Here is a 23,462-nt window from a genome sequence, read left to right as displayed (position 1 = left end):
ACTTGGTGATTGAGTGGGAGAGTTTAGGGGAACAGAGCAGGAAATAATGGCTAGGAGAGATGGATAGGGAATTTCAAAGGGATAGCAAGGCCTGGCAATTGGTTGGTATTAGTGGGGGTGTATTGATGGGTTGGGAAATGAGTGATGGTTTGAAATGGAGGATAAGAGAAAGGGGATGAAGTGTGGGAAAAAGTTGATATATAATATCAAATGACCTGGAAGACTGGAAAGAGAATGAAAAGGGAAATGGATGAAGGATATTGAGGAGAGTATGGGAGGAACAGGATGGGTTTCTGAAGGGGTTGAGTGAAGGTGGAAATGGTGAAAAGAGAGGCAACATGAGATGGGTAAGCGAGAGAAGAATAGCCTGGATGCAAGGGGAGGAATGAAAGACAGAAATAATTAACCGGGCTAGAGAATCCAACTGAAGATGACTCTCACACTGGATGACCTGTGGAAGCAATTTCCACAGAAATGTGCAAGAAATTTGAGGATTTAATTTTGTCAGACAGATGAATTAAGATTTCCTGAATAGCTGAAGAAATGGACATCTCAGCAGGTACAGTTTGGAAAATAATTCATGAAAAGTTGGGCATGTCCAAGGTTAGTGAAAAATGGGTTCCAAGAATGCTGACATCATGTCAGAAAGCCACGAGGCTCCAGTGCTGTCAAGAGAACTTGGAGATGCTCCGTGAAGACCAAGTGAATTTTTTTCATCATATGGTGACTGGAGATAAGACTTGGGTCTATCACAGAGATTCTGAGTCCAAAATGGAGTCAATTCAGTGGAAGCACAAGTCATTCCCCACCCCAAAAGACCCCAAGACAGAAAAATCTGCAGGCAAAGTCATGGCAACTGTCTTCTGGGATGATGAAGGACTTTTACTTCTGGAGTTCATGCCGGACAAGACAACCATAAGCAGGGAGAGTTACACAACACAATGATCGCTTTGTGGGAGTCAATCAAGGAGAAAAGATGAGGAAAACTTACAGCAGGTGTGCTGCTTTTCCACAAAAATATGCCGGTACACATGTCACAACAATCACAGGCTACCATCTGAGAATGTGGGTTTCAGCAGCTGACAAGCCACTCTACAGTCTTGATCTGGCTCTCTTGGATTATTTCCTGATCTGAGTTTTGAAGAAATCTCTCCATGGACAGTGGATCTTCAAGTGATGAAGGCATCAAGGATGCTGTGACGTCCTGATTTGAAGGTCAAACAGAAGAATTCTTTTCAAAGGGTTAAAGTAATTGCATATAATAGAGGTGATAGGGATGCAAATCTGCCTCATGCATATTCATTAGGAAAATCTTGAAAACCCAACTGGCTGGGGGTCCCCCAGGAAAAGATTTAAGAACCACTGATTTGGATTATTCTTCCATATGTGCATCACTTTGCATTTGTCCACATTAAATTTCATCTGCCATTTGGATGCCCAGTCTTCCAATTTCCTATGGTCTTCCTGCAATTTTTCACATGCGTTTTGACAACTCTGAATAGTTTTGTACATCTCCTTGCAATTGGATATTGCTTTATGAGGACTGATGCAAAAAACGGAACCTCTTATTTAAATAAAACGCTTTAAATAGTGGAAGGATGATGCACTTTATCACTTACTGGCATCTCCATTTAATGCACACTAACAGTTACCTACTTTGTCTCCTGCCTCTTGGTTTTGCACACCAACTCATAACTTATTATTAAGTATTGTACTGTTATCTAGAATTTTTCTCTGATTATTAGTATTAGTAGTAATCACTTTTCAGATCAAATAATATTGCACATGCTCATTCTTCTACCTCAAGCAAGTGATCTGATGTTTGCTGCCATTAAATAACATCTGTTGCTTTTCTGCTGCGCTGATGAAAGAATCAGTATTCTCTAATATCAAAGAGCATTCCAAATACAGTAATACTGAACTCCAAGAGTACTTTGTGCTAATCCTTGCATATTCCTTTGAAATACATGCAATATTTACTGATTTTCAGCAGCTAAAGTGAAATATCAGTAGAATTTATAATGTATGAATAATGATATGCCTACTCCACAGCAGGTGAGAGGAGCAGTAAAAGTATCAGAAAAGATTCAGTTTCTAAATGCAAACTAGACAGTACCTTTTCTCCTGGATGCCCTGGGAACCCGAGGTCTCCTTTGGGTCCTCTTGGGCCCTAAAGAATAAAGAAAGCATAAGTATTTCCCACATACATCAAATCACATACAGTACTACTCACTAGGAATAGGGAATGAAAGCTTCAAAACAATAGCTGGTTCAGATACCCTACTACAGCCCCTGCAGGTTTGCTCTCCATAATAGTCTCACTGCCAACCTTTTCAGTGTGACATACTGCAGCAGACCCTCATGTTGTGGCAAGTTCAACAAGACATCCTTACTGTACGTCTTTCTGCTCCCCAACTTTTTACAAGGCATCTTACTCCTGTGGCACACTCCTGTAGGCCCCCCTCTACTAAAAATACTTACTGTAATGTACAGTACTACTGAAGGTTCCTTCCACTAAAACACTATCCCTTCAGCATGCCTCACTTCTTTATCAAGTTAATAAATGTACCCAGAACAACTTTCTTATGAAGCATATCTCATAGCTGTACAATCAGCAATATAAAATAATTCTTCCTATTAAGATAATGAAATTTACATCTTAGACTCAGATGAGACCAATCCTTATGTAACCCTGATGCATCATCTGATGCAAGGGGAGGGGCCTATGGCATTGACTGTCTGAGGCGCCTTGGGCTCCTCCACTGGGAGGGACCTGTAGTGCCTCAGCCAATCAGGGACTTCCTTAGGAAGGAGTCTAAGAAGTCCCTGTTTGGCCAAAAATAGCCAATCAGGGACTTCCTTAGACTCCTTACTAAGGAATTCCCTGATTGGCTGAGGCGCCACAAGCCCCTCCCAATGGAGGAGCCTGAGGTGCCTCAGCCAATCAGTGCCTTAGGCCCCTCCCCGTGCATCAGATGATGCATAGTGGCATAGCCTAAGGCCAGTATCGGGGCGGAGCGGCAGAAGCTTCCTCCTGCTCCAGAAGACGATCATGGGAGGCCTCAGGAACAGGGACTGGGCACCCCTCCTGCTCCCAACAATTCTAAAGGTACGGGGAGGGGGGTGGGCTGGGCCTGGACAGCCTACTACAGGGAGGGAGGTGGGCCAGGCCGGACCCTGCCAGGTGGCATTTAAGATGGCAGGAGGGAGTTGGCTTCCCTCCTGCCTTGTGCTGGCGGGGCCTTGGCACGGGGTGAGGGGGGGAGGCAGCAATTCAGGTGTGCGCTTTTTTTTTATTTCAACCACACGCAAAATATCTACCTGATTTAAATAAAAAAAATTTTTAAAGCTGTCAGAAGCCCTGAACAGTGACAGGGTTTACACATGCTCCAAGATCGTTCTCTAGCGATCCATGCTGTGGGTGGGGGTGTGACAACATCGTCTCCATTTGCATGCAGGCCTTTAGTGAATTCGTCGGCTTGTATGCAAACGGAAACGGATCGCACACGGATCAGAGGGCTAGTGAATCTAGCCCATTGTACAAATCATCCAGATAGTTTCTGTTATGTCTGTGGTTCATTCACGAAGAAAGCACAATGTTGCTCAATTACCGTATACAAATTGCACTTTGGCTGTCCACTGGGTGACCAAGATAAGTCTTGAGCTCCATATATCATCCGTACCAGTTGTTCCAATGGACTTCATGACTGGCTCAATCGACAAAAGCCAGCAAATGTCATTTGCAATCCCAATGGTAATGAGGGAACTGTGAGACCATATTAAAGATTGCTACTTTTGCCTTGTGAACACAAGTGGATTCTCAGCTAAAGCTAAACACAAAATTATATATCCTACTTTGGATTCTGCTATTAGGCCTGTTCCTCATGATGATTCACTGCCTGTCCCTGTACCTCCACAAGATGGACTTGCTTCTGTGGAACATGATGAGGAATGTGATGATGATGCAGCAGCTAGTCACAATCCAGAATTATTTGATCCTGATGTGAATGATGAAGATTCAGAACCAGAGACCTTTACACAAGCTGAGCTCAATGATCTTATTTGTGATCTAAATCTTTCAAAAGAAAAAGTAGAACTTCTTGCTTCAAGGCTTAAGCAAAAGCACTTGCTTGCAAAAGATGCTAATATAACTCATTACTAGTGCTGCCCGATTTCCGATTCGAATCAATTCACTGATTCACTTTAGGTGACTTGATTTGAATTGATTTGGGTTTTTTTTGTTTTGTTTTTTAAATATCAGCCTTGCTGATTCGATGACCCAGGGTTTCTCACTGCTCGTTGGGGGTACATGGACTGACCGCAGACCGCCCCCCCACTGCTGCTGCTACCCACTCACTGCTGCTGTTGCTCCCCACCTGCTCGCCGCCGCAACTCCAGGAAGGTAAGAGCCAGCGTGTAGCGATTAAATGCCGCTGGACTACAAACCCTTCCTCGATGTCAGTTCTGACATCAGAGAGAAGGTCTGGGCTAGGCAATTACTGCTTGGCTGGCCCGGATCTTCTCTCCAACGACAGAACTGACATCGGGGGAGGGCTTGTGGGCTGGCAGTGTGCAATCCTGCACACTGGCCCTTACCTTCCTGGAGTTGTGGTGAGCGGTGGACCGGGGGGGGGGGGAGAGGAGGAGGAATCGATGGCAGGTAGGCAGGCTTTGGCATGGCAGGGAGGGAGGAAGGCAGGCAGGCTTCGGCACGGCAGGGAGGGAGGAAGGCAAGCTTCAGCGCGGCAGGGAGGGAGGAGGAAATCTAAATCTGTCTAAGGCAGCATGCTGAGTTACAATAGTATTGGCTGCACAATAGGTGTCAAGATTCACAACACATTGAAAGTACCCTGTGTCTTAAAAATGACTTAGCTGCAGGAGTGTGGTTCTGCATGGTTCAAGGTTTCATTGGTTCAACTCCATTTTTCAAGACCAGGCTAAAATGTCAACCGCTTATTTGCAAAATGGGTTACTATAGTAATCAATTAATAATATCTGGTCAATGAACAACTTACATCAACAAAACAAGGAAGGGTGCATTAACTTGGGACATAGAGAGGAGAGAGGGAATAGAAAGGGACAATTGTAAGAAAGAAAGGAAGGAAGGGAAGGAAGGAAGGAAAGAAAGGGAGGGAGGGAGGGAAAGATAAGAAAGAAAGAAGGGAGGGAATAGAAAGAGACAATTGTAAGAAAGAAAGAAAGGATGCACAGTCAGAAGGAAGTGCAACCAGAGACTCATGAAATCACCAGACAACAAAGGTAGGAAAAATTATTTTATTTTATTGTTTTGCGATTACACTATGGGCTAGATTCACTAAGTAAACCGATCGTGTACCAATCGGTTTACGACCCGATTTACTAACCTCTGTGCCGATCCAATTCCAATCTGTGCATGCAAATGAGGGGAAATGACATGCAAAGTAGGCAGGGACGCGATTCACTAAACAAATCTGGGACAACTACTGGGCTAGCCAATCAACAGAAGAAGTGACTGCTGGGGACCAGTCGCACATGTCCCTGCCGACTCTCCTGCTCCATTGCTGCCCTGCACTCTGCCTCGATCTTCCAGCCATGCTCTCTGCCCCGATCTTCCAGCCCTGCTCGGTTCCAAAATGCCATTGCTAAACTCAGCTCACAATCTCAACTTCCCGCTGCCGCTCCAATTTTGGATCTCTGCCGCCTTCCCTGCAGTGTAAGCCTGCGAGTTTAAAGCGGGACTGCACTAAGGCATGTTCCAGAACACGCCGCATTGCAGCCCCGCTTTAAACCTGTGGGCTCCCACTGCAGGGAAGGCGGCACAGAGCAGGAGAGTCGGGATGGATTAAGGCCTTGTAGGATTCACATGTTCTGGCTGATTGACCCCCCCTCTCTGCCTCCCTCCCTGCCTGCAAAAGTGTCTTCCTTGCGCAGAAAGAGCACGCGCAGACCATCAACAGGCAAAGAGATGGTCTGTGCATGCATCGGGATCGCTCAGTAGCGTTAGAGGGTGTACCTACGATCACCCCCATTTAAATATTCTCCCTTCGTGAATTGGTCAGCCTGCTGTGGGTGAGGCACGGAAAGGCAGGTTAGTGAATCTAGCCCTATGTCAGATTTGAAATGTGTATTCTGCCAGAGCTGGTGTTAGACTGCGAACATGAGCTAGGATTTAACAGAGAGAGGAAAGTCTTTTTTGTTTGTTTATACCACAGCACCAGTGTGGATAGGAGAGGGCAAAGGTGGTAAAGAGTCTATAAATGGGTGAAGAGCTATAATATAAACCCACCAGGATGTTTAAAAAAAACAACAACACCTAATTGGGAAGGAAAATCAAATCGAATTGAAAAATCAATTCAAAATGAAAGTACAGAAAAAAGAAATTAACTCTTTAAAACAAGATTTATCTTTGTTAAAACAGGAAACCAAAGAGTTAATAACTGTTAAACATAACCAAGACCAACTGGTTAAAGACAATTTAATTATAAGGAGGAAATTGGAAGCTCTGGAGAACAATAGTCGGGCTAAAAACTTGCGGATTATAAATTTTCCTAAGATTCTATCAATTTCCCCTCGAGATATGATAAAACGATATTTTATGGAGATTCTTAAGATACCTGAAAATTCTCTACCTCCCCTTACAAGGGCTTATTACCTTCCTGTTAAATCTCAAAATCTTCAAAAAGAAAAAGTTGGGGAATCTCAGGAACATCCATTGGATATTTCAGCTATATTGGAACAATCGGACAGAGAAGTGGCTACACCAGTCACTTTTTTGCTGACTGTGGCTCTGGCTCCAGACAAGGACTAGATCCTAAATCTTTATTTCAAGAACAGATCTAAGGATTTCCTGGGTCTCCATATTCAAATGTTTTCTGATGTCTCCACAGAGACTCAAAAAAGAAGAAGAGAATTCTTAAACTTGAAACCAGGAGTGACTCAAATTGGGGGTTTTTTCTTTTTAAAACATCCATGTAAATGTGTCGTTGGATACCGTTCTTTGAAATATGTATTTGTAGACCCTTCTCATTTGATAAGTTTTCTCTCAATGAAACGCCTTGAGAATGAAATAACAACAGCGCCTACTAATGATTAGTTCTCTGGTCAGTAGTAGTTAATGTGCTTCTTTATGATTGTTTGAATTTAATTAAGCTACTCTAAAATCTTGGAATAACTGGAGCCTGAATAAAGCATTAAACCTGATGCTTCTGGATTTGACTCATCTCTCTCTCTCTCTCATTCTGTCTCTCCCTTCTGTCTGTCTCTTGAGCTCTTTCTCTCCCTGACTCTGACTCCGCAGTACCTTCCCTTCTCTCTCATACAGATATCCTGTGCAAATGATCCTTAAGGGCTAGAGTATTCCCACGCTGTGCGTATTTGAAAAATATTTGCAAAATACATCCTCACACAGACTTTCTAGCTTTCCCCTTATTTAATGCTTCTCTCCATCTCTCTGTTTTGCCTGGGTCACTTGAGCATTCAAAAGCCTGCTGTAGCAAACAAATGCAGGATGGTTAGGTACAAGAGCAGTTGTGATTCTTTTCAAAAAAGGTTGCTGCTCTTAAGCTTTCACATGCTAGAGAGCGATCCCGACAGTCGGATGGGGCCGTGATTCAGATCGCCCTCGTTTGCATGGATCCGATCCGTGTCCTTTGTGAATCTAGCTCTTGGAGAAGCATAAACAGATTGATACAGTATTCAGGCACAGGATTGTTCGTCTTGCAGAACACTCGCAAACTGAGGTTTGACTGTATGTTGGATTTTTTTTTCTTTTTCTCTTCAGATACCAGAAAGAATAATATAACCAACTGAAGCCCAAGTTTATCTTTTCACACGTCTGAATGTTAGCAGGTAAGAAATTTCAATGGAGGTTTTCTTCCCTTTAGCAGATCCTCACTCAACACCTCTTCATGTTCTTCCTCAGTGCCTCTAGACAATATCATTTGCTTATATGGCCAACAGGTTCTGTTTATCAACACAGCAATCACCCAATTTGATTCAATCACAAAATTAGAGATGAAAAGAGCACACCTCAGAATCTGATAAGTTCTGCTACTGCTGCCTGTGAATTTCAGAAGATTAGCACCAGAGACAAGTACTCACCGGAAAACCAGCTTCTCCTTGTTTACCCTACAGGAAAAATATAGGAATGCATGAGCCATAATTGATTCTAATCAGAAAAAAATTAAAAAATCTTAACATTACATAATTTCTTCTACTGATCCATTCATGCTGTACCCTGGATTCCAGAAAATATTTAGCTTTTGTTATTTAAAGAGCAGTTACAACTAGTGCTACCATGTTACAAAGCTGGATTCAGTGCCATGTAGCACAACTATGCATAACTATGTGTTGCAGTTGAAATGTTTATGTGGTCATATAGCATAATACTAGTTATAAATAGTTATGGGCTTCAGTGCATCTTCATATAGCTACAAAATGTCATATTGTCATACCTCATGCCTGTATATGGTCAGTGGAATACTGCATGATTATATGTGGTTATTTCCGTACTTACATGCAGCTGGGTATAATATAGCAACATGTAGAACAGCAACAGCTATATGGAGATGTGTGGTACACTGACCAGTGTCTGGTGTGTGTGAAGTATGCCATTTGCTGCATGTAAGTACGGAAATAACCACATATAATCATGCAGTATTCCACTGACCATATACAGGCATGAGGTATGACAATATGACATTTTGTAGCTATATGAAGATGCATCAACCCTAGATATTGTCTATTAGGATATCTTTCCTAATGGAAGATTAGGTTTTTACCTTTGATAATCTTCTTTCTGTTAGTCCCTGTAGGATGCAGCACAACAAAAGAACAAAGAAGACCCAGCAATCCACAGAACATTGTCGGTCTTTTCATGTATTTTTATGATTTTATTGTGGACTATTACATTTGTATTTTTAAGATTTTATTGAGAAGAGAAATAAATCATTCTCAGAACATCTTATCCACAGTCTTTTTTGTTTTTCTAATCCCTATAGGATTCCATACTCCAGGTGTTCAATCCCTTTCTGCAATCCGGGAGATGCAGAAATCCAAACATTTTTCTGAGCATATAGTCCTCCTATGATGAGATTCCTGTAGACATTGAGAAGGAAGTATCCATCACAAGAAGGCAATTTCAGAACAAGATGCTTCACATAGCAGGAGATATAGAAATTGTGATTTGGCACTCTGATCGCCAACATGGAGTACTGATACAAGGAACATCCAAAGGTGCCCATAGTGTGCCTTTCACACACTGGTGGCACTGAGGTATAGAGTCTCGATGGAGTAGACTTTTTTCATTTTTAAGTCAACTCTACCACTAGTGACTGGTATTTATAAATAAAGTCAAAGTTTCTGGGAGCTCCTGTAAAGGAAAGGGGCGTTTCTTAGTTCTTATGAAGAGTATCCCTCTCGAATGACCTTTAGAATCCAGATGTGGTTATGTGGGAATAATACAGTTGGAGCTGAGCTGGTTGAGGAAGAGGTTGAGAAAGAGGAACAGTGGAAAAATTATTTTAGGAGATTGATCATAATCTAAGTCCTCCGAGTATTCAGCACTGTAGACTGTAGAATAAGCTTCTAGCTTGAGTGGTAGCTCTTTCCACAACTGCCTAATAAATATAGTGAGAAAAAGACTTTCAGTAGAAGATTTAGCTGTTGGTCGACACTTTAGTGGAGATTTTGTTGTAGAGTCAGAGAAGTCCACAATTGAATCAGACCGTAAGCCCAAGAGATATGAAGGCCTCGGCAAAGAAATGTGTCGAGAACATGGATGCTTACGTCAAGACCGGTACCGCTCCAAAGAGTAGAAAAAGTATGATGCAAAGCTGTTGTTCTCTTCAAAGAATGTGAGAGAGCAATTATTTCTCTTCGAAGCATGCAAGAAGGAACAATGCTCATTGGATTGTCAATGAAGAACTGGACCGGTGGTGACAGTGGAACGTTGATGTCACTCCAGAGAAACCAGCTGAGGTACCATAGGACCTGGTAGCCATGTACTTAGATTTGACCGGTACCAAGGGCGTCGACACTGGGGTAAGCAGTTTACATGCATCACCCAAATCCCTTCAGAACAGCGCTTCAAGCTACACCCAGAAGGAAAGCATTGCTACCTCTGGCTTATCTGCCAGTAACATTAGCGCCACAGCTTGCCCCAAAGAGGGTGGCCTCAATGAGGATGCACACCTCGAGGTTGAGACAAGCCGGAAGGTGGTTGTTGCTGCTTGGTCGGCATCAAGAGACTCATAAGAACATAAGCATCGCCTCTGCCGAGACAGACCACAGGTCCATCATGCCCATCAGCCCGCTCCCGCGGCGGCCCCCAGGTCAATGACCTGTAAGTGATCTAATGCTCCAAAACATTTTGTACTGTATAGTAACCCTCTAATTGTACCCTTCAATCCCCTTTTCCTTCAGGAACTCGTCCAATCCCATTTTGAAACCCAAAATCATACTCTGCTCTACCACCTCTTCTGGAAGTGAATTCCAGGTGTCCACCACCCTCTGAGTGAAGAACTTCCTAGCATTTGTTCTGAATCTGTCTCGATGCAAAGTGACCTATGATACCAATAGGGAAGCTGGTGGCCTCTGAACTGGCTTACCAGATGGCGCGATGTCTCCCGACGTCGGTGTTGATGTCTTCGATAATGAAGGTTTCTGATCGATGCCCATGCCAGTCCTGAACAATCTTTTTTGTTGAAGTTTCCGGATGATTATCAAACCTTTCAGCAGGGTAGTACACCGGGCACAAGTTCCACCGGGTGTTCTAGGCAAAGGGACTTGAAGCACCAACTGTTGGGAATCGTTTGCCTTGGGCACCTACAACACTTCATATTTTTTTTTAGCACATTATCAGCTTGAAAAATGGATGGAAAGACCGTGTCAGCCAAATTGATGGCTGAGGAAAAATGAAGGTTTCGGCAGCCAAAACCCCTGAGGAAAAAAGAGAGGAAAAAATATTCCTCTTTTTTTCTTTTCTTTTAAAATAAGCAAACTTAAAATAAATTAAGAGTCACGTGATGTGTTGAGCCGAGCAAGACGTGCTTTGCTCGAGCTCCGGGGCCCTGGGGCCCTTCGCACCCTGCCTGCCTTCTGAATCCACATTTGCAACAGTATTTTTGAATCGTATGATGCATGGAGCGGTACCTACAGTCTAGCAGCCCTGCCATGAGTAGCAAATCGAGCCGCGCTGTGAAAGATCGAGAGGTGAGAGCCTCGCGGGCTGAATCGAAGATGGCGAAGGCAGCTAAGGCGGGTTCCACGCTCCCCTTGTCGGCGGCTCACATCGAGGCGTTGTCCGCCTCGGTGGTGAGGGCTTTGGATGCCCGATTCGAACAGCTCTCTGCCCAGCTTACCTCATTTGAATCCCACCAGAAACCACCCGACGTACCGGGGAGTTGGAGACCCTTGTCACCCACGTGGAGGATGCCCACTCAGCCTCTGCAGTGGACCTTGCCTCTCTCAAAGCGCAGCTTCGGCGCCAGGAGGACAAACTCGAGGACTTGGAGAACCGCTCGAGACGCGTTAATTTGCGTCTGATCGGTCTGCCTGAGGCAGTTTCGGATTCTCGACTGTTGACCACCTTGGAGTCCTGGCTTCAGGTGGAGTTGCCACTCCCTGCTGGGATGGGGCCCATACGGCTGGAGCGAGCTCACCGCCTAGGCCGGCGGGCTGAGGATCATACCTGTGCTCGGGTAACTATTTTTAAAGTTCTTAACTCTTCCCATAAAGCTGAACTTATGCGCCATTATCAGCAGAAGCGGAACACACTCACCTACGAGGGGGCTTCAGTCCGTTTGTTTCAGGACTATTCCCCCGCCTTGCAGGAGCAGCGGCGCCAGTTTTCCAGGGTTTGCATGGCCTTGTTTGAGCGCAAGCAGCGTTTCCAACTCTCTTATCCTGCACTAATGAAGATTTGGACGGCTACCGGGTGGAAGAGCTACACCTCTGCGGAGGACGCGCAGGCATACTTGGATGCCCTTCCAGGGGAGACTGGCCCTTCATCGGCCCCTTGAGGTTCCGGGCACTCTTGTTGCAGTTCCCCTCTCGTAGCTATTCTTTTCACGTGGACTGTTCTTGGCCCTTCTATTGGGGGGGGGGGGGATCCTTGTTTGGATTTTGACTGTGCTTTGGCCTTGGACCCCCCTGCAGGAGTTTTCCTTCTCCCCTGGAACTTGGGGTGAAGCCGGGCGGCAGTGGTGTGCTTCCCTGGTTCTGGACATCTTTCGCTGCCGTACTGGGAGGGCCCGACCCTTGGAGAACTGGAGCTACCCGAGGACTCCTTGAGCCCTTCTTGCACTGTTCGTCTACAGTAGCTCCTGTTAGGGGTGTTTGTGGTTTATTGGGGGGTCTGAATGCGGTTGGAGGTTACCTGTTTGACTTGGTTTGACTGGGGAATGGTTTCCTTGAGGGGAGTCCTGTTTCTTTGTGTGAGGGGGTTTTGCATCTTAATTGGGTTAGAGTTGTCAGTTTTGGGCTGGGATAGTTTATTTGGTCCTTGGGTGTGAGTGAACTTGAGTGGGGGGGAGTGTGAGGGTTCTAGTGTTCAATTCTGGCTGGACTATTTTGTTTGGTGCTCCATGGAGGCATGCTCGAGCCCTTGCACTTTGGTCTCCCTCTTGTACTGGGTGTCTGAGTGGGGAAGGACAAGGGGTGACAGGTGCGTGGCTGGATTGTTATGTGTGTGTGAGTGGGGTTTCTGGTTTGCTCTGATCGTTAGGGTGGGTGGGGTGCAGGGGACTGGGGGCCCTGTTTACATCTTTGTGTGGCTTCCTTTCCACTCCCCGTCTGCAGACTGGGGTGTGAGTTTGTGGTTGGGTTACTGGGGTTTGGGGTGGGTGGGAGGGGGTGGGGTTTGGGTTGGGGTGGGATGGGTTTGTGGGGGTGGGGGTCCTCCTTCAGTAGGTATATTTTGTTTACTTTGAATTTGCATTACTCATGTTTTCTTTTCCAGGATTTGCTGTTGGTGTGGGATCACTGCTCTGGGGGGTGGCTGGGCCCCTGGGGTACTCTACATTCTTTTCTTCTGTCTTTTCTGCGTTGCTTCTATCCCGACTTTCTGACCTGAGTACCCCTTTTAGACTTACCTCTTGGAATGTTGGGGGCATTACGTCACCGATAAAGCGGTCCAAAATATTAGCTGCTTTGCAGCGTTATCGCTCGGATATTGCTTGTTTACAGGAAACTCGCCTAAATGATGCGGAACATCTTAAATTGGCCCACTCCTGGGTGGGTGAGGTCTATTTTGCTTCCTCTCAGGGCCGCCATGGTGGGGTTGCAGTGTTGGTCCGCAAATCTTCGCCTCTTGGGGTGCAGGTTCTTGATAAGGCTCTTGATGGGAGATCTTTGCTTTTGCACCTCACTTTGGGTGCTCGATCTTATCTCTTGCTTGTGGCTTATGGCCCTAACTCGGGGGAATCAGCTTTTCTGCAACGATTGTTTCAGCTTTGCTCTTGCTTTTCTGGGGATCCGCTTCTCATCTTGGGTGACTTTAATTTGGTACTGCGTCCAGACTTAGATAAGTCTGGTACCTCTGTTGCCTTTTTGGGGGCTAAGGGTCGCCTTCTCTCTGATTTATGTGATACTCTTTCTGTGGTAGACCCTTGGGGTCTTCTGCATCCTGAAGTTCGTGATTATACGCATCTTTCTCGAGCCCATGGGACCTGGTCTCGAATAGACCATATTTTTCTGTCCTCAACGTTGTTCCCCTTTGTCCAGTCGGCGGAGATCGGCCCCCTGAATATTTCGGACCATGCTCCGATTTGGGTAGATATTTCTCTGGATTACATGTATCTTCGGACCCCATCTTGGAGATTTCCCATCTATCTTGCTCATGACAAGGAATTTCGAACCTTTTTGCAGGCCCAATGGGAGGACTACTCTACCAATAATGCTCCCCACTTGGATGATCCTATTTTGTTTTGGGAAGCGGGTAAGACAGTGATTCGGGGACATATTATCTCTTTTCTGAGTGCTCACAACAAGCGTATCAATAGAGGAATTATTAATTTAGAACGGGCCCTACTAGTGGCTAAGCGGTCTTTTCATTTGAATCCATCGCGGGAGGCTCGAGAATGCTATTTGTCTACCCAAGAGGCTTTAAATTCGTTACTTCATTCTCGTTCCCAACGATGGATGGCTTTTCATAAACACCATTTTTAACGTTTTGGTAACAAACCTGGGAGTCTCATGGCCCGCTTGGTTAAAGTTCAGACTAGTAGGAAACCGATCTTGTCTCTTCGGACCACGAGTGGGGGGGTGGTGACCAATATGACCGATATCTCTGGGGTACTTTTTGACTTTTTTAGCTGATTGTATGATGCTCCCGATGACGTTTCTCCGGAATTATTGACAGATTATCTTCAGTCTTCTGGTCTTCCTCGCCTGCCAGACAAAGTAGTGTCTTCTCTTAATAGCCCCTTTTGAGCATCTGAATTAGAATCTGCTATCAAAGCTCTCCACTCTGATAGAGCCCCAGGTCCAGATGGCTTTTCGGGTGACTTTTACTGACTTCTCTCTTCCAATCTTTGTGGCCCTTTGCTGGCTTACTTTAACGCTGCTATCGCTCAGGGCTCTTTTCCGTGTTATGCTAATGAGGCCCTTATCTCTTTATTGTTGAAGCCTGGCAAGGAGGCTGACTCCCTGGGATCCTATCATCCCATCTCCTTGATCAATGTGGATCTCAAGCTTTTTGCCTATATGTTGGCTGATCGTCTTGCTCCGCATCTTCCTAAGCTTATTCATGAGGATCAAGTAGGATTTGTTCGGGGGCATCAATCAGTCTGTAATGTCCGCAAGGTACTCTTTGCCCTTGCCCATTGTCATTCTCATCATATTCTGGCTCTGTTTGTCAGTCTGGATGCTTCTAAGGCATTTGATAGTTTCCATTGGTCTTTCTTGTTCCGTACCCTAGAACATGTTGGTTTGGGGGGTTTCTACCTTGATGCTATACGCTCTCTTTATTCTAACCTGAGGGCTTCGCTTCTAGTCAACGGGACACGCACGGATTCTTTCTCCATTCTTCGCGGTACCCGGCAGGGCTGCCCCCTTTCCCCCTTGCTGTTTCTTCTTTCCTTAGAACCTTTGTTGTGTACTCTTCGGGGGTTTGCGGAAGTGCAGGGCCTTCGCATTGATGAGATTGAGTTGAAGACTTTGGCATTTGCAGATGATATGTTTTTGATTCTCACTAGGCCTGAAGTTTCTTTGCCGACAGCATTGCATCTCATTTCCGAATTTGGCTTTTATTCTGGTCTGTCTCTTAATCTGGATAAGTCCTTGGCCTTACCTGCGTTCCCAGTGGAGGGGTGCATTTCCTCTTCGTTGGGCAGACTCTACCTTGAAATACTTGGGGGTCTTTATCTCTCAGGTCTTGTCTAATCTGTATCGCTTCAACGTGGAACCGTTGTTCCAGGCCCTTCATAATAAACTACAGTTATGGGGCACTCTTCCCTTTTCACTCTTAGGTCGGGTGCATCTTTACAACATGCTTGTTGTCCCCTGTTGGCTATATGTCTTTCAGGTCCTTCCCCTTTATTTGACTTCTTGAGATGAGAGACGACTGGAACGCCTGGTTCAGAGATTTCTTTGGTCTGGGAAGCGGCCTCGTCTGCCTTATAAAAGGGCGATGCACTTTTAAAGCTGTCTGTACCAGAGCTCCGTGGATGACATCACCCACATGTGAGAATATGCTGCCTGCTTATCCTGGGATAAGTAGCATTACAATGAACTGCCACATCCATCCGGTAAAACCGGGTAAAGACACAAAGAGAGGACCAAGTAGCCACCCTGCCAATTTCATCTGGATGAATTGTTTGAGCTTCCGCCCACGATGTAGCAACACTTCTAGTTGAGTGGGCCTTAAGAGAAACCAGTGGCTGCTTGCTGCAGGTGATGTAAATTGTGGAAATATCCATACGAAGTCAGCGGGCGATCAAGGCCATAGAAGCCAGCCTACCAGTACTTAGGTAACTGACCTATACAATCTTAGTCCTCAACAAATGATCTTTAGAACTGTTATTCACTAATTCTGAACTTTGTTTATTCCACTCAATCTGTAATACCTTTAATCATTGTAAACCGCATAGAACTTCATGATCCTGCGGTATATAACCTGTTGTTGTTATTATTATTATTACCATACCAAGATGGGACAGCCAGGACAAAGAGATGATTAGACCAGTGTTTTTCAACCGCTGTTCCGTGGCACACTAGTGTGCCGTACGGTCAGGGCCGCCATCAGGGCAGTACCACCAGTCCTGCATTCAGGGGCCCGGAGCTGACAGGGGGCCCGGGCTCCCCCAGGGTCCTAGGCCACAGTCTAGGGAGAGGGGCGGTCCGCCCCACGTGGACAGGAGAGAGCTGGACGGGGGACCCGCGGAGTTCAATACATCTCGAGCCGCGAGGCTCGTCTTCTGTTCCTGCCTGCCCTGCAGCTAACATATAGCCGATCGCAAGCGTTCCCCGATGTCAGCGCTGACGTCGGAGGGAGGGCTTAAGCAAAGCCTGCCCTCCGACGTCAGCGCTGACGTCGGAGAATACTTCCATTCGGCTATTTGTGCGCGGCAGGGCAGGCAGGAAGCAGAAGACAAGCCTCGCGGCTTGAGCTTCGTTTTGCTGAGAAAGTTGCAAAGATGGGCTGGGAGGCAAACACGGAACACAAAAGGGGGGAGGGAGTGCGTTTTGGACACAAGGCATGAACTTGGGAGAGAGGCAGGGAGGGAAAGAGATGCTGAGGTGGGGAGGGAATGGGTTTTTGGACACAGAAGGCATGGACTTGGGAGAGAGGAAGGGAGGGAAAGAGATGCTGAGGTGGGGGAGGGAATGCGTTTTTGGACACAGAAGAAATGGACTTGGGAGAGAGGAAGAGAGGGAAAGAGATGCTGAGGTGGGGGAGGGAATGAGTGTTTGGACACAGAAGGCATGGACTTTGGAGAGAGGAAGGGAGGGAAAGAGATGGTTGTGTACACGGGGAATAGAAGAAAGGAGAATTTTTGGTCATACGGAGGGAGTGAGGTACAGATAGTGGCATACCAGGGTGGGGGGGCGGTCTGCCCCACCCCGGGTTTACGTCCCAAGGGGGTGCACAGCTGGCCACCCTCCAGTGTTGTCCCTAGGCCGGCAAACTGCGGCTCTTTAGCCACTTGAGTGCCACCGCCGCCATCGGGAACAGGCCGGCGCCAAGTTCTCCCTGCTTTTCCCTGTGGGGCCGGCCAACTCTCGCCACTCGTGTCAATTCTGACGTCGGAGAGGACGTTCTGGGCCAGCCAATCGCTGCCTGGCTGGCCTAGAACGTCCTCTCCGACGTTAGAATTGATGACGGGTGGCGAGAGTTGGTCGGCCCCGCGGGGAAGAGAAGCAGGGAGAACTTGGCGCCGGCCTGTTCCCGATGGCGGCGGTGGCACTCAAGTGAATTACTTTATATATAGTCAATATAGGCACAGAGTTAAATTTTTTAACATTTTCTAATGGTGGTGTGCCTTGTGATTTTTTTCATGAAACAAGTGTGCCTTTGCCCAAAAAAGGTTGAAAACACTGGATTAGACAGCTGAAAAACATTAGTCTTCTCCAAATAGTGGAGCCAGACCCATCTGACCTCCAATGTGCATAAGATCTGATCTTTTCACTCTGACCCCACAGAGAGAAATACAGGCAAACGAACCTCTTGAGTGACATGAAAATCTGAGACCAATTTCGGTAGAAAGTAAGGAACCGTACGGAGAACAACTCCTGCATTTGTGATCTGTAGAAAGGGTTCCCCGCACGAAAGAGCCTGAAGCTCTGAAATATGCCGTGCCGAGAAAATAGCCACTAGAAAGCCACTGTCAATCATTAGATAAGAACATAAGAACATAAGCAATGCCTCTACTGGGTCAGACCTGAGGTCCATCGTGCCCAGCAGTCCACTCACACAGCGGCCCAACAGGTCCAGGACCTGTGCAGTAAACCTTTATCTATACCACTCTATCCCCTTTTCCAGCAGGAAGCAGTGAAGCATTCTGTAGTGGCTCGAATGTGAAGAGACCATGTAGGAAAGGCTGATGCAAGGGAGGCTGCAACGAAGCACTCCTCTCAGAAGTCTGGACACATCTGGTTCCTAAACAGCCAGAAAGTGCCCTGGTCCGTGTTCTTCCCTATTCAGTGCAGAGCTGCAAGCTATGAAAAGTGATTAAACAGCACTGGACTATGCTGTTAGTTCATGAGAATTTGCAAATGGTGCCTAAGTTTGCATTTCGCCGTGGTTTTAACCTGGGCAAAAAAATAACACACAGAGCTTTGTAAAAGCTGTAAAAGCTTTGTTTATTGTGATCACATACTCATGCTCACGCAGTGGCTCAACAGGTCCAGGACCTGTGCAGTATTCCTCTATCCCCTTTTCCAGCAGGAAATTGTCCAATCCTTTCTTAAACTCCAGTACTGTACTCTGCCCTATTACATCCTCTGGAAGCACATTCCAGGTATCCACCACACGTTGGGTAAAGAAGAACTTCCTAGCATTCGTTTTGAATCTGTCCCCTTTCAACTTTTCCGAATGCCCTCTTGTTCTTTTATTCTTTGAAAGTTTGAAGAATCTGTCCCTCTCTACTCTCTCTATGCCCTTCATGATCTTGTAAGTCTCTATCATATCCCCTCTAAGTCTCCTCTTCTCCAGGGAAAAGAGACCCAGTTTCTCCAATCTCTCAGCGTATGAAAGGTTTTCCATCCCTTTTATCAGACGTGTCGCTCTTCTCTGATCCCTCTCGAGTAACGCCATATCCTTCTTAAGGTACGGCGTCCAATATTGGACACAGTACTCCAGATGCGGACGCACCATTGCCCGATACAACGGCAGGATAACTTCTTTCGTTCTGGTTGTAATACCCTTCTTGATTATGCCCAGCATTCTATTTGCTCTCTTAGCGGCCGCTGTGCACTGTGCCGTCGGCTTCATTGTCATGTCCACCATTACCCCCAAGTCCCTTTCTTGGGTACTCTCATTCAATAACATCCCTCCCATCGTATAGTTGTACCTCGGGTTTCTGCTTCCCACATGTAATATTTTACATTTCTCAATGTTGAATTTCATCTGCCATCTCGTCGCCCATTCCCCTAGTTTGTTCAAGTCCCTTCGCAGTCCTCTTTAGTCCAAGCTCCACTAAATAGTTTGGTGTCGTCCGCAAATTTTATTATTTCACACTTTGTCCCTGTTTCTAGATCATTTATGAATATATTAAATAGCAACGGCCCGAGCACCGAGCCCTGCGGAACACCACTCGTGACTCTCCTCCAGTCCAAGTAGTGGCCCTTCACCCTTACCCTCTGTTTCCTACCCACCAACCAGTTTCTGATCCATCTATGTACGTCTCCTTCCACCCCATGGTTCTTCAGTTTCCGGAGTAGACGTTCATGAGGAACCTTTTCAAAAGCTTTTTGGAAATCTAGGTATATGATGTCTATGGGGTCTTCATCCGTTTGTTAATTCCTTCAAAAAAGTGCAATAAGTTAGTTAGGCATGATCTCCCCTTGCAGAAACCATGTTGGCTAGTTATCAGAATGTTTAAGGTTTGATAATTTGAGGTGCCTCAGTGGCACTTCAGTGCTGTATTGGTTAGATATTTATTGTGTTTGTTTTGTGTGTTTCAGTTTCACCTCCTGATGAAGCATTTTGTGAAATCTGGTTCAGAGGGTCACTTCATAGGGGAGTGTAGCATGGTATAACAGCATACCCCTTGTATGCTGTTATACCATGCTACACTCCCCTGTGAAGTGATAACCCCCCCCCCCCCCAGCAAGTGGTGGCTGAAATGGAATAACACTGTCGATAAGGCAAAGATAAGTATCTTGGCTTTATTTGAAGGTTTTGGGTGGTATGGCACTTTTTGAATGCTGTGATGGCCCCATGAGCCACTGTTGCTTGAACCCACTGAGCACGTAGGTGGTTGGTCTGAGCACGTCACATAAAAATTTTTATTTATATATTTAATGATTATGTTTTGTAAAGCATACTGAGTGATAAATTGTTAGAGAAGCATATCTGGATGAGCCATAAGCACACTAGAACCACTATGTACCCAAAAGCATGAAAGGCCTACTATATGAACCTTAAGGGAAGCCACCACTAAAGCCTTATCCAAGCTCGCCTTATGAAAAACCAGAACCACTGGAATGGGAGCCCACACAGGCTGCACCTGGTCCTTGGCACACCACTATTAAAAAGCCTACCAAGGCTTGGCATAAGAAGCCATAGAGAGGTTCTCTTGGACTCCAAAGCGTTGAGATGACTAGCTCCAAAAAACCTCACTTCATCAAGGAAGAGTGGTTAAGAGCCATGCTGGAAGACCAAGTGCTGTGGGGTCTCAATGGGAAACGGACCCTGACTGAGAAGGTCATGATAAAGAGGAAGCTAGAGCTTTCTGTCCCGTTGAAGGCATACAAGATCCGCATACCACGGATGATAAGGCCAGTCCAGAGCAACTGGGAACACTAGGCTATCCAGCAGATGATCTCAACCAGAGGCCCCAGAGGGAACACAAAGGTGCTCGTGATCTGGCCAGCACTGAACCAGGATGTCTAGACATAAGCTTCCGTTCTGATCTGTACCCAAAGAATCGCCTGACTTGAGTTCTTGGAGGAAGCCAGCAAGACCATCTGAAGTTGGTCCCAGCACTGCACGACAAGATGGAACACACTTTGTAAGAGATCCATCTTCCAGGTCCAGGACTTGTCGACTAAAGAAGTAGAGGGCACAAGTGCGCTCTAACCCACGGAACGCCATCAGGAAGGCTGCCATGGACCACAGCACCTGCAAGTAATGCCAAGCAGGGGGAACCAAAAGGGCAGAGCTGCAAATTGGAAATGCAGTTGCAGAACAGGAAAACGCAGAAATCTACAATGCTACGTGAAGATGGGAATATAGAGATAAACCTCCATGAGATCCAAGGATGCTAGAAACTCCCTGGGAGATACAGCAACTAGGAAAGCGTGCAGTGTTTCCATTAGGAAAGGAGAAATCTGTAGAAAGGTATTGACCGACTATAAAGCTAGAATAGGACTCCAATCCACAGAGCCTTTCTCTGGCATAATGAAGAATAAGAAATATCAGCCAAAGCCTGTTCGGTGCCAGGAACAAGCTTCACCACTCGGATGTCCAAGAGATGCAGCAGAGCAGCACGGACTCTTGACTACTGCTCCGGTTTCCTGCTGAAGATTCCAGAAACAAGTCCGGAAGTAGTCTTATCTTATGCCCTTCTTGAAAGATATCCAACACCCAGTGATCCGATGATATTTGAGTCCATGCCTCGTAAAACTGAGAGATGGCCCCCAATATGAGGGAGCACCGCTGGACCTCTGGTGTCATTGGGGCTCTTATTTTATTTTTTAGAGGCAGCAATGTACAGGAGCCGGATGCCCAAGTACACTTGGAAATGGAATTGTAACAAGGTCTGAGAGAGTGACGAAAAATACTTCCATCCCCTCCCGAAGTTCAGCGAGACTTATGCACAGGGCAATCAGCAACACTGGCCATGCGAACACCCAAACCCTTACCAAAAAAGGAGCTGACCCTTGAAAGGAAGTCCGATTACAGTGATCTTAGAGGCAGAGTCCCCAGCCCAAGGACAGATCAAAAGAGGCTGGCACACTGATACAGTGTAAGCTGAGACCTTACTGAGAACGCAGATGCGATCATAAAGGGTGTCTGACACATAATCCACGCCCTCCATCACTAGTTGGGGACAGGCATCCTCCACCACAGAGTGTACCCTGCGCAATCTTATGTGACAAGCACATGCTGCACAGGAGGTTGCTACTGCAGCCTAAATACTCAAAGAAGCCACCTAAAAAAGCCTTGCAAGACAATGTCCACCCTATGTTCTTGAGAGTTGAAGTATTACACCCCATCGTTAGAGAGAGCCGTACGCCTAGTAAGTGCCATAGCTAAATCTACCTAGGGCTGCTAAAAAAAAAAACCCCAACAAAACAAACTGCTAAAAATCAGGAGCCAGTGGAGAAAGCCTAGCAATAGCTATAGAGAGATGGAAAGCGCTTTCTGGGGCATCCCATTGCTCCGTAACCTGACCAAGAAGCTGTGGATGGGATAGAGCATATTAGAATGGTCTATGACTGAGCAGTATCATAGAGAAGGTGGATTCCAATTTGAGCACCTTCATAGCACCAGCAAGGAAATGGTGGACACAGAGAGACTTAAAAAGGCTGCAGATGGTGGGGTTCTCACCGAAATCTGGACTCTCCAAGATACCGTGCTGACTAGTCCCATCAAAGGTATCAGCAGCATCCAAAATAGAAACAGTGTCATAAGATAGGATAGGCACAATAGCCGCTGACAACTGATGGCAATCAAGATTTCTCATAGTCAGATGAGAAGGCTCCTGCACAACGACCTCCAGCACCGGAGCAACCAGAGGGCACCCAGCTGCATCAAATGGGCTGGGTCCGAAATATACACCCTCTGATGATCTGAATGAAATCCGTAGAAATGCGCATACTGGGCCACTGCTGGGTCCTGCTGAGGTGCCTGCACCTCACCAAAGGAGTCCCTCAACTCGGTACGCAGGTGTTTAGTGTCAGCATCCAGAATGGCCCCTAGACAAAACCTTTTGCTCAAATCAAGGACCCAGGTCGGCTCCCCAGCCCTGGAAGACCTGGAGAAGGTGAAGCTCCCATGGCCACCCCCGGTGTGCTGCGGCACACAGACACTGTTCCGGCGCAATCCATACATGAATTTGACAGATTAGGGGCTGAGGAGTCCAATTGAGGGGTTTTGAGACAGAATTCAAGCTTTGAAAAAAAGATCGATAAAAATCCAAAATAGCCATTGCCAGAAAATTCATGCCAAAAACAGGAAAAATAAAGAAAATAAAATATAGCAATTTGGGGTTTAGGGAGGTGGGAGACCTGAACCCTTCCCTCATAAACTCTCAAAAATGAGATTTACAGAGTTCCACAGACCATCCCCGAAGCTCCCACAGGAAATAATGGAGGTGTACTTACAGTCTGTGAAATGCCTGCCTGCCAGCTCTATACACTGCAGCTGAATGGAAGAAAATAATTTTCTGTCTCAGAATTGCTCCAAATTGAGCAGACTTGAAGATCTTCAGACTGCCAGTCAGACAGACCCCGACTGTAACCTCCGCCCCCATGGATCTTTTCCACACAACCGGGGGCGGGAAATGCAGCCTGTGCCCTGAAACCCTGCAAGACATTTACATAGGACACATACAGCCTGCACTTAAACCCCTGACAAGGTCAGAGAGCAAGCAAGCTCCTAGGGCAGGGGTGTCCAATGTCGGTCCTCGAGGGCCGCAATCCAGTCGGGTTTTCAGGATTTCCCCAATGAATATGCATTGAAAGCAGTGCATGCAAATAGATCTCATGCATATTCATTGGGGAAATCCTGAAAACCCGACTGGATTGCGGCCCTCGAGGACCGACATTGGACACCCCTGTCCTAGGGGAATGGACCCCCGAGTCCAAGAAAGGTGGCA

General features: G+C 46.3%; 1 protein-coding gene across 1 annotated transcript in view; it reads right to left on the bottom strand.

Moving 5' to 3' along the window:
• COL18A1 (collagen type XVIII alpha 1 chain) overlaps positions 1 to 23,462 on the bottom strand; it is a 585,697-nt gene that overhangs the window by 140,482 nt on the left and 421,753 nt on the right. Inside the window, exons 17-18 of the mRNA XM_033945055.1 lie at positions 8,080 to 8,106; positions 2,117 to 2,170 (exon numbers count right to left, since the gene is read on the bottom strand). Of these exons, the coding sequence (XP_033800946.1) occupies positions 2,117 to 2,170; positions 8,080 to 8,106 (81 nt within the window). The remainder of the gene's footprint in view (positions 1 to 2,116; positions 2,171 to 8,079; positions 8,107 to 23,462) is intronic.

Source organism: Geotrypetes seraphini, chromosome 5 (assembly GCF_902459505.1).
Source record: "Geotrypetes seraphini chromosome 5, aGeoSer1.1, whole genome shotgun sequence".
In the NCBI taxonomy this organism is placed as follows: Eukaryota; Metazoa; Chordata; class Amphibia; order Gymnophiona; family Dermophiidae; genus Geotrypetes; species Geotrypetes seraphini.
Note: the sequence above shows the minus strand (reverse complement) of the source record. Positions and strands in the feature narration are given on the sequence as shown.